The sequence below is a fragment of the Pseudoliparis swirei genome, chromosome 8, assembly GCF_029220125.1.
Source record: "Pseudoliparis swirei isolate HS2019 ecotype Mariana Trench chromosome 8, NWPU_hadal_v1, whole genome shotgun sequence".
Classification (NCBI taxonomy): Eukaryota; Metazoa; Chordata; class Actinopteri; order Perciformes; family Liparidae; genus Pseudoliparis; species Pseudoliparis swirei.
In genome coordinates, this window is record NC_079395.1 from 2,100,559 (window position 1) to 2,114,678 (window position 14,120).

Genomic DNA, 14,120 nt, shown 5'->3' on the forward strand with positions numbered 1-14,120 from the left:
AAAATGTCACCAGGATGGCTGGGTGGTTAAGGCGTTGGACTTAAGATCCAATGGGTGTAAGCCCTCGTGGGTTCGAACCCCACTCCTGGTAAATATGATATATTACTGACTTTACACAGAAAGATACCAGGACACCTGCAGTAGTCTTGCAAGGGTAAGAGCTGGTCCATGTTACGATTGGCACAGATCCCCACTGCTAGTCTTGAATCTGAAACTGGCATAAGCTTTACACGAAAGGCTGACAAGTGCTATAGGATGATAGTTAGAGCAGTGTTCTTTTAAATATCTGTTGTAAAATTGTAATAATGATTAAAGAAACTGAACCAGGATGGCCGAGAGGTTAAGGCGTTGGACTTAAGATCCAATGGGCGTAAGCCCTCGTGGGTTCGAACCCCACTCCTGGTATTATATGATTTATATCTTGGGGGACCTCATCCATCCCCAGCACCTTGCCACAAAGGAGCCTTTGGACTACTTTAGTGGCCTCTGCCAGGGATTTGGGTGTGAAAGCTTTCTCCACTTCCAAGTATACTTTAAATATATGATGTAAAATTGTAATAATGATATAAGAAATCTCACCAGGATGGCCGAGTGGTTAAGGCGTTGGACTTAAGATCCAATGGGTGTAAGCCCTCGTGGGTTCGAACCCCACTCCTGGTAAATATGATACATGCTTCTTTATTCAAAGTGGAACCAGGACACCTGCAGTAGTCTTGCAATGGTAAGAGCTGGTCCGCGGTTCCAGTACCAAATCTGTATTGCTCGTCTTGAATCTGAGATCCATTAAACGGTCAGAGCTTTCACTTCTAGCATCCTGGCATAAGGTTTCCTCAGAAGATGAGTAGTGGGATGCCACGATAGTTCCATCACACTCTCTGGTCCCCCTTTTTGATGAATTGGAACCACCACCCCGGACTGCCAGTCCATGGGCACTGTGGCATTGTGGCCCAACCCCTATGCAACATTAAAAGGCGTGTCTGCCAAGACAACCCAACAATCACCAGCGCCTTCAGCATCTCAGGATGGACCTTATCCAGCCCTGGCACCTTGCCACCAAGGAGCCTTTTTTTAGTGGCCTCTGCCAGGGACGTTGGTTTGACAACCACATTCCACGCCCAAGTCTTCTTTTAAATATATGATGTATAATTATCAAACTGGTTATAGAAATGTCACCAGGATGGCCGAGAGGTTAAGGCGTTGGACTTAAGATCCAATGGGCGTAAGCCCTCGTGGGTTCGAACCCCACTCCTGGTATTATATGATTTATATCGTGGGGGACCTCATCCAGCCCCAGCACCTTGTCACGAAGGAGCCTTTGGACTACTTTAGTGGCCTCTGCCAGGGATCGGGGTGTGACAGCTCTCTCCACTCCCAAGTATTCTTTTAAATATCTGATGTAAAATTGTAATAATTATATAAGAAATCTCACCAGGTTGGCCAAGTGGTTAAGGCGTTGGACTTAAGATCCAATGGGCGTCAGCCCTCGTGGGTTCGATCCCCACTCCTGGTAAATATTATATATTACTGTCATTAAACAGAATGGAACCAGGACACCTGCAGTAGTCTTGCAAGGGTAAGAGCTGGTCCACGGTTACAGGATTGGCACAGAATCCCCACTGCTAGTCTTGAATCTGAAACTGGCATAAGCTTTACACGAAAGGCTGACAAGTGCTATAGGACGATAGTTAGAGCAGTGTTCTTTTAAATATCTGATGTAAATTAGTAATAATGATGAGAGAAAATGAACCAGGATGGCCGAGTGGTGAAGGCGTTGGACTTAAGATCCAATGGTTGTAAGCCCTCGTGGGTTCGAACCCCACTCCTGGTAAATTTGATACATGGTTCTTTATACAGAAAGGAACCAGGAGCCCTCCAGGTGACTTGAAAGGGTAAGAGCTGGTCCATCATTCCACAACCAGGACAGACTCCCCACTACTTGTCTTTAATCTGAAACAGTTTCCCTCAGAACTCAATTAGCGAGGCATTGCCGTAGCATAATATGATCTCAGAGGGGCTGCTACACATTGCAACTGTGTTATTTCTCAATTAAATTTATTTTTCCCTTCATCCTGCTGAAATGCAGCATAATTCTGCAAGTCCACGTCATTTTTCGATAGATCTCTGAACACAAAAACTTCTCAGGTGCGTCGCCTTTGTCGGCGTCAGTAGTCTTGGAATGGCGGGCCATGCTATCCGTCACTATTACAGTCATATCCTCTTTCAGATGTTTCTCTTTACAGGGTAGTTTCAGTCCTCCTTTCACACAATACCTTTCAAGAGCACACACTACTTTTATTACCGTTTCTCCTCAGCAAAAGTCCTATTAAAATGTAAATGTGTAACCATTACGAAGGTGTTTCTGTATTATGCATTGAAGCCTATTCATGCGCTTCTTTGTGTCTTCGTCTGTGTAATGTTTCCTTCAGCATTCAATTTGATATATTACCTTTCTTGTGACACTTATTGGTTCTTGACAATTGCGGTCAAATCCCCTTCATTATAAGAAGCTGCTTTCTGTGCAATTCCTTCGCGGATAAATCCTTCTCTTTTTTGTGTGTGTGCAATTATGGTTGTTTGAGCGTCCCCCCGGTGTCAGTTTTCATACAAAGAGGGAACGGCATTGAAAGGCTCTCAAGGTGTTTCCCGCGTGCCATATGCTGGTGTGAAGCCCGATCAGATTCTCTCATCCTGTGCTATTAATTACGTGTCAAAGCAATGCTAATTAAACCACGAGAGGAGAGCTGCTGCCATGTCCTTACCTTCGGGGTATTAGTTAGCGCAGTATGCAGCTCTGCATTTCAATTAATCAATTAAGTCGGGCCACAGGCAGCTTGAGAACAGATACTGGCTGCCGTTGAATAATTCAGCAGTTGTAATCAGCTTGTTCAATCTCTCATGGCTACCAAATAAACCCAACACCTCGTGTGCGATAAAGGAATATAAAAACAACAACGTTTCACTTGATTCTTTTTGCCGCTAGCTGTTCATCTTTACAGCTAACGCACGTTGTCACAGATTTTCTTTTAATGAGGTTGTTATTTGTGTTTTTCTCATTATTTGTAGTCCACCAACCAGCCGAGTGAGGGTCACCATCTAAATGAAGCAGCCGTATGGTCACGTCGAGGGGCGTGGATCCACATTTCAATTAGATGTATTCATTTCATCCTGTTTATTCATGTTACCACTGCTGCACACCAGCCCACCTCATAGAGTCACACATATGGTCTATTCCTATATGTCAACGTCAGCACTGTGTTCAACTTTTATAACTCTTCATTTAACTTTAACTCTGGATCCATTTTCATTGTTTCAATGTTTCATTGTTTCATTGTTTCAATGTTTCATTGTTTCATTGTTTCATTGTTTCAATGTTGTCATTGTTTCATTGTTTCATTGTTTTCATTGTTTCAATGTTGTCAATGTTTCATTGTTTTCATTGTTTCAATGTTGTCATTGTTTCATTGTTTTCATTGTTTCAATGTTGTCATTGTTTCATTGTTTCATTGTTTTCATTGTTTTCATTGTTTCAATGTTGTCATTGTTTCATTGTTTCATTGTTTTCATTGTTTCAATGTTGTCATTGTTTCATTGTTTTCATTGTTTCATTGTTTTAATTGTTTTCATTGTTTCATTGTTTTCATTGTTTTCATTGTTTCATTGTTGTCATTGTAACGTTGTTACGGGGAAAACAAGCATCGACTGTTGTGCAACATCAACAGGGAAGAAAAATGTTGATAAGCATACAAATAATAATAACAACTTGATTTATATCGCACCTTTAAAAACAGAGTTTACAAAGTGTTCTACGGAGAATCAAGGCAAAACAAATAGAATGGTACGATACAAATGTAAAATAATAAGAAAAAACAGACAAACTAAATTAGGAGGAACCAAAGAACGGCATAAAAGGACGACATCACTTCAAAGCTGTTCTATAAAATGGGTTTTAAGAAGTGATTTAAAAGCAGTCCCTGATTCTGAGAGCCTCATCCCCTCCGGTGGGTCGTTCCAAAAGCACCGCCGCGCCATTCAGTGCATTGGTAACCGGCTCAAACCATTTAAGGAGGCGGGGGTCACGTCTTGGTTGGTGTGTGTCAGCCCAACTTGGTTTCTCCCAATTAAAGTCGAGTCTCAGTGCCGGTCCGTCCTCATCAATAGTTGCACGGCACTATTTTTGTTTACAGTTTTCTTCATTACATCCTGGCAGTATCTCTTCGGCTGGAGGTCAAAGGAAAACAGCAACATGCATCTTGCCGTGTTGCCGCCGGAGGATGATTGTTGTTGCTCCGGAGCCGCAACAAGCGTCGGCCGGAGCCTCGTTACCCTGCTTCCTGAGCGGAGGGGGCTCGCCTCACCCCCCCGGTGGCTCTGAGGGGCCGCGGCGCCTCGCGGAGCTCTGGCCCTCCTGCTCGCCGCCGCGTGTGCACGTGATGGATGGAGCTCATCGGTATTCAGGGCCGTGTCCCGGACTCCGCCGGTCACTCCGTTAACCCTGCGAAGCGGTGCAGAGAAGTGGGCGATGCCGGTGAATGAGCTGTGGCCTCCCTCTCCATCGCGCCCGTCCTCATTCATCGAGCTTGCGGCGCCGATGCTTCAACGCTGCAAAGATTATATTTTTTACTGCCGTGAGATTCACGGTTTATTGACCCCGTGAATGATGGAAGTGACACGGTGGACGGAGGATAGATGGACTGCAGGAGGGCGCTGGACTCTTTCTCTCACTCTAAATCCTCCTCGGGAGCAACGAGGCAACGTCCATGCTATGGGAGGATATCCTCGTGAAACATTTCAAAGCCACGTCGCATCACCCAGATGTCAATGAAATGCTTTCCTGCTCTTGTCAGTGAAGCTCTGCATTACACTTCTCTTTTTATTTTTTCACCTGAGGAAGAAACGTCTTCCTGGGCCCCAGTATTAGGTCAGTCGACACCGCTGTGTTCTGATTAGATTTAAGACATCACGTCGCCGCCTGCTTGTCAAACTCCTCTCCCGCCATATGTTCCTCCTGTAATTGCATCCGCTCGGTTCTTGAAGCGAAACAGCTCCCCGGAGCCCAATGAATGTCTTTTCTGCTGTAATTTGGACGTTGAGACTGTAAGAGACCGAGAGGAGCTGCGCCTGGATGCTGCGGTTTGTGGCGAGGACGAAGCTGCGGAGGTTTGACGCTCAGCCGGGATCTCTTCCTCACGCGCCGGCTCAGTGTCGAGGTCCAGGGGCTGCAGAGGCAGCAGGGACTCAACACTTAGCTCCCTCTCCCTCGGAGGCGTCGGAGTTTGTGCTTCACTGGTCAACGTGAGGGACGCCGGCTCGGAAAGGCCCACAGAGAATCTCTCTCTCTCTCTCTCTCTCTCTCTCGGTGCTCTCAATACACATTATCTCTTCAGAGATTACAGCACTCAGCATTGGAGAGCCGTCCCTCTCATTTCACCTCTTCAGATGACTGTGTTTCACCTGCTTTGCACACCGAGGGCTCGAACACCACCCACAGCACCACCTGTGAAGAGGAGCACAGAGACCATCAGGAGGAGGTTCAGAGGACTCAGAGACCATCAGGAGGAGGTTCAGAGGACCTCAGAGACCATCAGGAGGAGGTTCAGAGGACTCAGAGACCATCAGGAGGAGGTTCAGAGGACTCAGAGACCATCAGGAGGAGGTTCAGAGGACTCAGAGACCATCAGGAGGAGGTTCAGAGGACCTCAGAGACCACCAGGAGGAGGTTCAGAGGACTCAGAGACCATCAGGAGGAGGTTCAGAGGACTCAGAGACCATCAGGAGGAGGTTCAGAGGACTCAGAGACCATCAGGAGGAGGTTCAGAGGACCTCAGAGACCATCAGGAGGAGGTTCAGAGGACCTCAGAGACCATCAGGAGGAGGTTCAGAGGACTCAGAGACCACCAGGAGGAGGTTCAGAGGACCTCAGAGACCATCAGGAGGAGGTTCAGAGGACTCAGAGACCACCAGGAGGAGGTTCAGAGGACTCAGAGACCATCAGGAGGAGGTTCAGAGGACTCTGAGACCATCAGGAGGAGGTTCAGAGGACTCAGAGACCACCAGGAGGAGGTTCAGAGGACTCAGAGACCATCAGGAGGAGGTTCAGAGGCCTCAGAGACCATCAGGAGGAGGTTCAGACGACTCAGAGACCACCAGTAGGAGGTTCAGAGGACCTCAGAGACCATCAGGAGGAGGTTCAGAGGCCTCAGAGACCATCAGGAGGAGGTTCAGAGGCCTCAGAGACCATCAGGAGGAGGTTCAGAGGCCTCAGAGACCACCAGGAGGAGGTTCAGAGGACCTCAGAGACCATCAGGAGGAGGTTCAGAGGACCTCAGAGACCATCAGGAGGAGGTTCAGAGGCCTCAGAGCTCGAGGCCTCCTGGCTCTGGTTCTGATGATGTAACTCTTAAAGTCTGGGTGGTGTGACTCCATCAGGACTCTGATCGATAACGGATGGAACAAACGGTCCTCAGTGGACTTCAGACTCAGAACCAGATCACTCCGCCACCACAGAGGAACTAGTCCAGTGTCACCGTGGCAACGCTGGAGGCGCTCTGAATATTGAAGGCCTTCAAACATGTGAGAGATGAAGCCTCTGAAGGCTCTGAGTGCAGCGCTTCAACATCAACACACAAACAACTATACGACAAATAACTACACACCATGAACCACACACCATGAGTGAGTCACTACGTCTGCCTTTCACCACATCTCTCTCAAACTCTCTCCATCAGAGAGAGAGCAGGTGGGGAAGTGGATGGAGCTGTTGTTGAACACACAAGAGGAAGATCATCTGTTCAAGGAGACTTCACTTCACTAAATAATTACATCTTTAGCTCTTTATAGCTCTTGTGTATCTACCAGGAGTGGGGATCGAACCCACGAGGGCTCACGCCCATTGGGTCTTAAGTCCAACGCCTTAACCTCTCGGCCATCCTGGTGACTTTTACTCCATCGTTATACATTTTTAATTAACCCTCCTGTCGCCTTCGGGTCAATTTGACCCGATTCAATATTTAATGTTGGTGTTCTTTCGGTAGTCAACAAACAAACATAAAGTACCTCACACTTAAACTTGGAAAACAATATTAATTCTAATAATTTTCTGGAGATTTTAATAGCTGGGGTCATATTGACACCAAGGGTAAAATATGTCAGTAAATATAAAGGTAACAGGAGGGTTAAACATTTAATCGGGTCAAATTGACCCGATAAAGAAACAACAACATGAAAACACAACACAGAGACAGACTCACATAACATGTCCGAGGAGGACAGATGAAGCTCTGACCTGTGACGTATTTATTCCACGAGGCAGACGAGGACCTCGTGTTGAGAGGAAGCTTTGACGGACCGATGGAGCCTGAACGCCTCGCGGTCCGAGCTGTGGGACCGGGCCGCGAGGCGTTCAGGCTCCATCGGTACATTATGACGTTGTAGCTGCAGAGGAGACGAGACAATTCTTTCATGAGGCTTCAAGAGATGATTTGAACATTATCGGAGAGGCCTGTACCCTCAAGATGACAACTAACATGTCCACACACCTTTCAATCTATCATGTACAGTTTTTTTATTGGGTACAAGTCAATTAAAATGATAATTACTGCGCGGCACATCATTAATGATGTTTTATTGCAGCCAGTCATCCGAAAAACAATGAAAGAGTGAAACCTGAAGGTCTCTTTGTTTCTTTTTTATTTATTCATTTGTATTATTATTGTTATTTATTTTTATTATTATTATTTTTAATATTAATTACTTTTTTTAAATTTATTTTTTATTTCATTTATTTTATTTTATTTAAAAAAATATTTTTGTTGTTGTAATGTCTTCCTCATCCTCACGTCTTCCTCACCGTCTCTCCGGTTGAGTTTGGTGAAGCCGGACAGCTGGGCGGAGCTTCTGATCCAGCCGTTCATCTCCATGGTTACACTGCTCATTCATCGAATGTGGAGGGCCTGCTCCCAGCTGGGGGCCATGACACCTGCTCCTCCACCATGACACTCTGACACTCCGAGAGAAGACAGGAAGATGAAGCTGTGGAAACATATTTATTCCTGAGGATTTGAAGGCATCTTCTTCTTTGTGCTTTTTCATCCTCACAACTTTTTTAAAAATCACAACGGTTCAAATCTGAAGCGCCTGATGGTCAAGTTGACGCTCTTCATGTCTCAGCTTCAGCTTCTCTCTCTCTGTGATGGAGGATAATAAAACCTCCGTCCTCAGAGTGGGATTCCCTGTGCGGTCATGAAGCTGCTGACCCACTAAGAGGCTGCAGCGGGGGTCAAAGGTCAGAGGCCTGTTTCCACTGGGCTGACGTTAAACCTGCAGCTCGACGACTCAACTCCACCTCTCCTCCGCCTCTCCTCCGCTGCTGAGGCTGAAAGAAATAATACATCTGACCCGGTGCGTCGGGTGTTCTGCTCTGTGGCTCGGGTTAAGTGTTCTGGTCCTTCTGTTGGCCATCTGTCCTCCTCTGGACGCAGAAAGAAGTCTGGTTGTATAGAAGTGTATGCTTCATGTGTTAAAGCTGCATTATCTCTCCTGACCACCAGGGGGTGACTACTCGGGTTGTATAGAAGTCTATGCTTCATGTGTTAAAGCTGCATTCTCTCCTGACCACCAGGGGGTGACCGCTCTGGTTGTATAGAAGTCTATGCTCCATGTGTTAAAGATGCATTCTCTCTCCTGACCACCAGGGGGTGACTCCTCTGGTTGTATAGAAGTCTATGCTTCATGTGTTAAAGCTGCATTCTCTCTCCTGACCACCAGGGGGCGACTGCTCTGGTTGTATAGAAGTCTCGATGTGTAAAAGCTGCATTCTCTCCCCTGCCCACCAGGGGGCTCCTCTGGTTGTATAGAAGTCTATATAGTGACTCTACTTCTCTTGATGTAAACTCATTGTAAACATGAGTTTATGTCTCAGTCTCTAGTTTCAAGACTTCTTCTATACAGCATGATGTCATCATTTAGTACTTCATGGTCATTTACAGTCTACAGACCATAAAGCAGGGGGTGCTTTAGGGGCGGGGCTACAAGGTGATCGGTCGGTGTATTTTCCAAGCCTAACCATGTCTCTTTTTCTTCTGCTTTGTGATTGGTCGACAGAGGCGTGCGACAGCGCGCTGGTGTCCAATCTCCCGCCGTCGTCCTTCAGAAGCTCCTCCCAGCTGTCCGGCAGCCACGCGGCGGGCTTCGCCAAACTCAACCGGAGAGACGGTGAGGAAGATGTGAGGATGAGAAAGACGTGAGGATGAGGAAGAGATTTTAAAAAATCAAAAATCAAAATAAATAAAATAAATAAAATAAATAAAATAAATAAAATAAATAAAATAAATAAAATAAATAAAATAAAATAAATAAAATAAATAAAATAAATAAAATAAATAAAATAAATAAAATAAATAAAATAAAATAAATAAAATAATTAAAAAAAATAATAAAAAAATGACAAATCACAAATTAAAATAAAAAATAAATGAATAAATATTTAAAAAAAAATAATAAAAATAAAAATAAAAAAATAAAAAAATAAACATCAGAAAATGCAAGAAACATACACCCAATCACTGAGGAGGGTGTCACGTTTCATGCTCACACGTGTGATTGCTAAAATGCCAGTTTCTCAGGCCGTGTTTAAAAGAGTGAGACGTTCTGCTCGTGTGTACTGTATATGAAGAGGCAGGGCATGCGGCTCAGGTTTATTGGACTCTAAATTGGTGTGAATGGTTGTGTGTCCATGTCTGAGCCCTGTGATGCACTGGAGACCGGTCCAGGTGGGATGTCACCTGCCAGCGACCCTGATAGGACCAGCGGTTCTGATAGTGCAGGGATGGATCTGCTCGGTGCTGCTGTGGAAACGTGTCAGTTCTTTAGTCTTTATTAAAGAGTCGACAGTGTAGAGACAGTTTCATTTCATCTCTGCTTGATTCTAAACGTCTGCATTGTTTGACAGGTTGACGTCTTGTTTTATTTTAGTGTGAAACCCAAAAGAAACTCTTTCTCCTATATAGTGAGTGCAGCTCACCGTGACGGTTTAAACTCTTTAGTTCTATTTGTGAAGCTTTTAAAGAGGACACATTCACTCTGTGGACGCTCGGGGACGCAAATCATAAACCTCAGAAGAATGTTCCTGGATCAGGAAACACTGGCAGACGCTAGCGACTCGCTTAGAGGGAGGCGGAGCTTCAGGATAGTTCCTCTACAGAATAAAAGCAGGAAGAAGACATAGCTCCCGGTATGTTCACCGTCAGATTGACGACATCATCATCCGTGATGTTTGGTATTCTCATGCAGACTAGGAGCTCTCCTCCAAATCCTCTGCCTGTTTGACCTTTTCCATTCCGCTTGACTCTTCATCCCCTCTTTTCTCTGTGCGTGCGCCCGCCTGTCCTCCGGGGTGGAATATCGGTGCATTATTGATGACTCGGCAGTCTTGTCTTCGCTCCATCCTTCCGTTCCGGTCCTCCACGGTTGAAGCGTGGCGTTCGGGGCGGACTCGCGTCGAGCTTGGTTTCCCTTCGGTGGCCGAGCAGAATGAGAGCGGCTCGTGTCCTCACCTGAGACGTCCTCTACCTGGACCGCTCTGATGACCGGACACATTGAGCTGGTGTCGGGTGTCACGGCGGGCGATGTGGATCACAGAGGTATCGACGAGAAGAGAGAGCCGTCAAACCTGTTTAAAGTATACACTCTGTGTATCAGGAGACAAAGAAAACTGCTTTAATAACGACCCACAAATAAATAAATGAATAAATAAATAAATACATACATACGTAAATGAATACATAAATTAATTAATTCATTAAGGAGCTCACGGAGAAGAACCGTCTCCACCTGACGGTGCAGCGTGATCGATGTGCTGACATTTAACCTCCACTGAGCATTGAAATTATGCTTTGTTTGAATCACATTTATTAATGTTTTATTTATTTTATTCTTGACCACATAGAAAATAACTTGTTGTCATCTTTAAATTCACTTATATATATATATATATATATATATATATATAAATATATGAATCACATTCATTTTTTTATTTATGGTTTATTTATCTTAATCTTGAGCACATTTTGATATATAATAACTAGTAATAATCTTTAAATTCAATGTTGTATATATATATATATATGTATACATACTGTACATATACATGTATATATACTAGGGCTGTCAGCGTTAACGCGTTAATCTATGCGATTAATTTGGCCGCGTTAATGCACAAAAATATTTTAACGCAATTAACGCAACTTTGTTTACTTCCGGTGTTCGTTGAAGTTTTTACACTCAAACCGAGTGTCAAACCGCGGCAGTACGGTTTAACACTGTTTCCGTTTTTAAAACAATTATTTCTCCGCGAAAATAAGGAGCAGAAATCAGTTTAACTCGTGGATGAATCAGTCGGGTTTCCTCCTGCTCCTCCTTCCTCCCGTCTCCCCCTCTGATACACAGAGGAACGGAGGGCGACGTGTCGGGTGACGCGGCGCGGAAAGAACTCGTCACACGAAACCTTCACCGTGATTGGTCAATCCGTTTGTCTGTCAACATTTTGGGAAAAAAACAACCAATGAACATTCAGTAAATCACAAAGGACCTCCCACCTCACAGGTGAGGCTCATTAGCAGCCTGTCAGTCAGAGAACAGAGAACATGGCACGAGGACAACTGAGCCTCATTGAATAGAGCTGAGATTGTTCTGGAATGTTTGATGTATAACACGTGGGTATGTGTCATATGCAAACACCTTTAAAAGGTGAATTTACATTTTCTTGTAAAATGTATAAAATGCCCCCAGCCTCCAGAGGGTTAACGTGACATATGTGAATGTCAGTCAGTTACCAAGGCCACTGGTTCTGCTGTTCAGTGTTAAAGATGACAGGACCAATGGGGTCTCAATATACTTGTTTTTTTTAAAATAATCTGATGTTTCACTGAAGAAACAATTTATCATCCACAATATTAAATACCTCGCTGGCACTTTATAGGTAGGAGCCTCTTTGAAAACACAGCTCTGTGTGAAGTTTGGTCTTTAAAAAGAATTAACTTTTAACTTTTAACTTTTAATTGCGATTAATCGCGATGATCTGACCTTTTACTCTAAATTCCAGTATTTCAGATTTTTACTGGACCAGATATCTCTCCCTGAAGCCTCCGTCGTTACATAAGAGCCATCTTTTCTCACCGTATGCAGCCATACGTCATTCTTTTGGCTTTAAACTCGATTTGAAATGTTTTAAATGGAGTTTAAAGCCAAAACAAGTACGTATTTTACACTGACATTTGGTTCATTTGAGTATTCTATGGCTTTTCCTAATCTTCTGTATAATTATTTTACAGTGTATTGTACTTATTGCTCTTTTAACTGTTGACATGTTTTTCGGCTCCTGTTATTGTCAAATAGTTGTAATTGACCACTGAAGAAAATCAGAAACAGTTTTATTGCCAGGAATGTTTACACAAACGAGGAATTTTTTTTGGCGGAAGGTGCAACATTTGGACATGACAAACAAACAACAATCAACACGACAGAAAGACAACAAATAATGTGAAAGTGTTTGGGTGTGTGCTTCAAGTGGTGTGTTTTAGTTAAAAGTGTATGTTACACGTGGCGTGTGTTTAAGTGTTTAATTAAAGTGCATGCAAATAAAGTGGCATGTGTGTGGAGGAGGCCTCAAGTTAAAGTGCATGTTAAAGTGACGTGTGTGGAGGCCTCCAGGAGGAAGAAGAAGGAGGAGGGAGGAGGTGGGAGGAAGAAGGAGGAGGAGGAAGAGGAAGGAGCGGGAAGAAGGAGGAGAGAGGAAGGTGGAAGAAGAGGTGGTAGTCCGGGGGGTGACAGTCAGTCAGTCCCGGGGTCCATTGATGAGCCCGACTGCCGACGGAAAAAAACTTTGGTGTGGCGGGAGGTCTTTGTCCTGATGGACGCAGCCTCCTCCCGAGGAGGGACTCGAACAGAGAGTGTCCAGGGTGGGAGGGTCAGCGACAATCTTTCTGGCCCGCTTCAGTGACCTGGAAGTGAACAGGACCTGGAGGGAAGGCAGATTGCAGCCGATAACCCTCTCGGCCGAGCGGATGATGCTCTGCAGCCTGCACTTGTCTTTGGCTGTGGCTGCAGGGTGCCAGACGGTGATGGAGGAGCAGATGATGGACTTAACGATGGCCGTGTAGAATTGTACCATCATTCTCCCTGGCAGGTTGAATTTCCTCAGCTGCCTCAGGAAGAACATCCTCTGCTGGGCCTTCTTGGTGAAGCTGCACTTTGTGACATTTTATCTGTGATGGGTGCAAAATAAATAAACTTTAGTTACTTAAAGTGCTCTGCTGGAACATGGCGGAGCGCCCCCGTTCAGGTTGGGAGTGATTGGGGGAGTTTAAATACGGAGTCGGGTAGGATTGAGCCTCGCAGGCCGATTGGTTCGGGGTCAGGACGAAGGCGCTACGTGTGAGGAAGAGGAAGCTGAGCTGGAAGCTGAAGCTCTGGGAGGATGAGTGGATATTTGTTCATTGGATGCAGTGAAAAGCTCTGACATGTCCTCCATGTCCCTGCTGGTTGTCCCCCGATCCTGAACGTCCAGTCGGGCGCTTTGGGATCCATCGGAGTCCCTTCAGAACAGCTCAGTACTGCCCCCTGGAGGCCGAGGGTGAATCCAATCGGCTGCATCTGTTTGAAGACGTTTAGCGTCCTGCTGCTGCAACAACCAGCAGACGACAGCACGGCAACAAAGAAGGCTTTAACAAGAGCTCATTGACTCCCGATGTGTGTGAGTGTGTGTGTGTGTTGTCTCAGTGGGACGCTGGTCAGCAGCCTTCCCCCTGCAGAATCGTCCATCTGGTGTGGAGCTCTGAGGCAGTGCCTCGACCTGACACAGCACTTTACAACACACACACACACACACACACACACACACACACACACACACACACACACACACACACACACACACACACACACACACACACACACACACACACACATTCTGTCTCCACAGTGGACTCACTAAAGACACCAGACACATTTAGTGAGCTTGTTACAGCTAAATCAATAACACCACAGAAAGTGTTTTTGGGGATTTGACTTTCATCAAATCTTCTTTTCACTTATTTTCAACCTGTTCACCTAAAATAAAGCTG

General features: G+C 45.2%; 1 protein-coding gene and 4 non-coding genes across 5 annotated transcripts in view; all 5 read left to right on the plus strand.

The window, feature by feature from the left end:
- Positions 1 to 322: 322 nt before the first annotated feature.
- On the plus strand, positions 323 to 405 carry trnal-uaa (transfer RNA leucine (anticodon UAA)). The gene has a single exon. It is a non-coding gene; the product is annotated as a tRNA-Leu (tRNA).
- Positions 406 to 577: 172 nt separating this feature from the next.
- trnal-uaa (transfer RNA leucine (anticodon UAA)) lies at positions 578 to 660 on the plus strand. Its single transcript has one exon. It is a non-coding gene; the product is annotated as a tRNA-Leu (tRNA).
- A 511-nt stretch (positions 661 to 1,171) lies between these two features.
- On the plus strand, positions 1,172 to 1,254 carry trnal-uaa (transfer RNA leucine (anticodon UAA)). The gene has a single exon. It is a non-coding gene; the product is annotated as a tRNA-Leu (tRNA).
- Positions 1,255 to 1,745: 491 nt separating this feature from the next.
- On the plus strand, positions 1,746 to 1,828 carry trnal-uaa (transfer RNA leucine (anticodon UAA)). Its single transcript has one exon. It is a non-coding gene; the product is annotated as a tRNA-Leu (tRNA).
- A 7,234-nt stretch (positions 1,829 to 9,062) lies between these two features.
- LOC130198359 (contactin-associated protein-like 4) overlaps positions 9,063 to 14,120 on the plus strand; it is a 74,419-nt gene continuing 69,361 nt past the window's right edge. Inside the window, 1 exon segment of the mRNA XM_056421512.1 lies at positions 9,063 to 9,210. Within this exon segment, the coding sequence (XP_056277487.1) occupies positions 9,063 to 9,210 (148 nt within the window).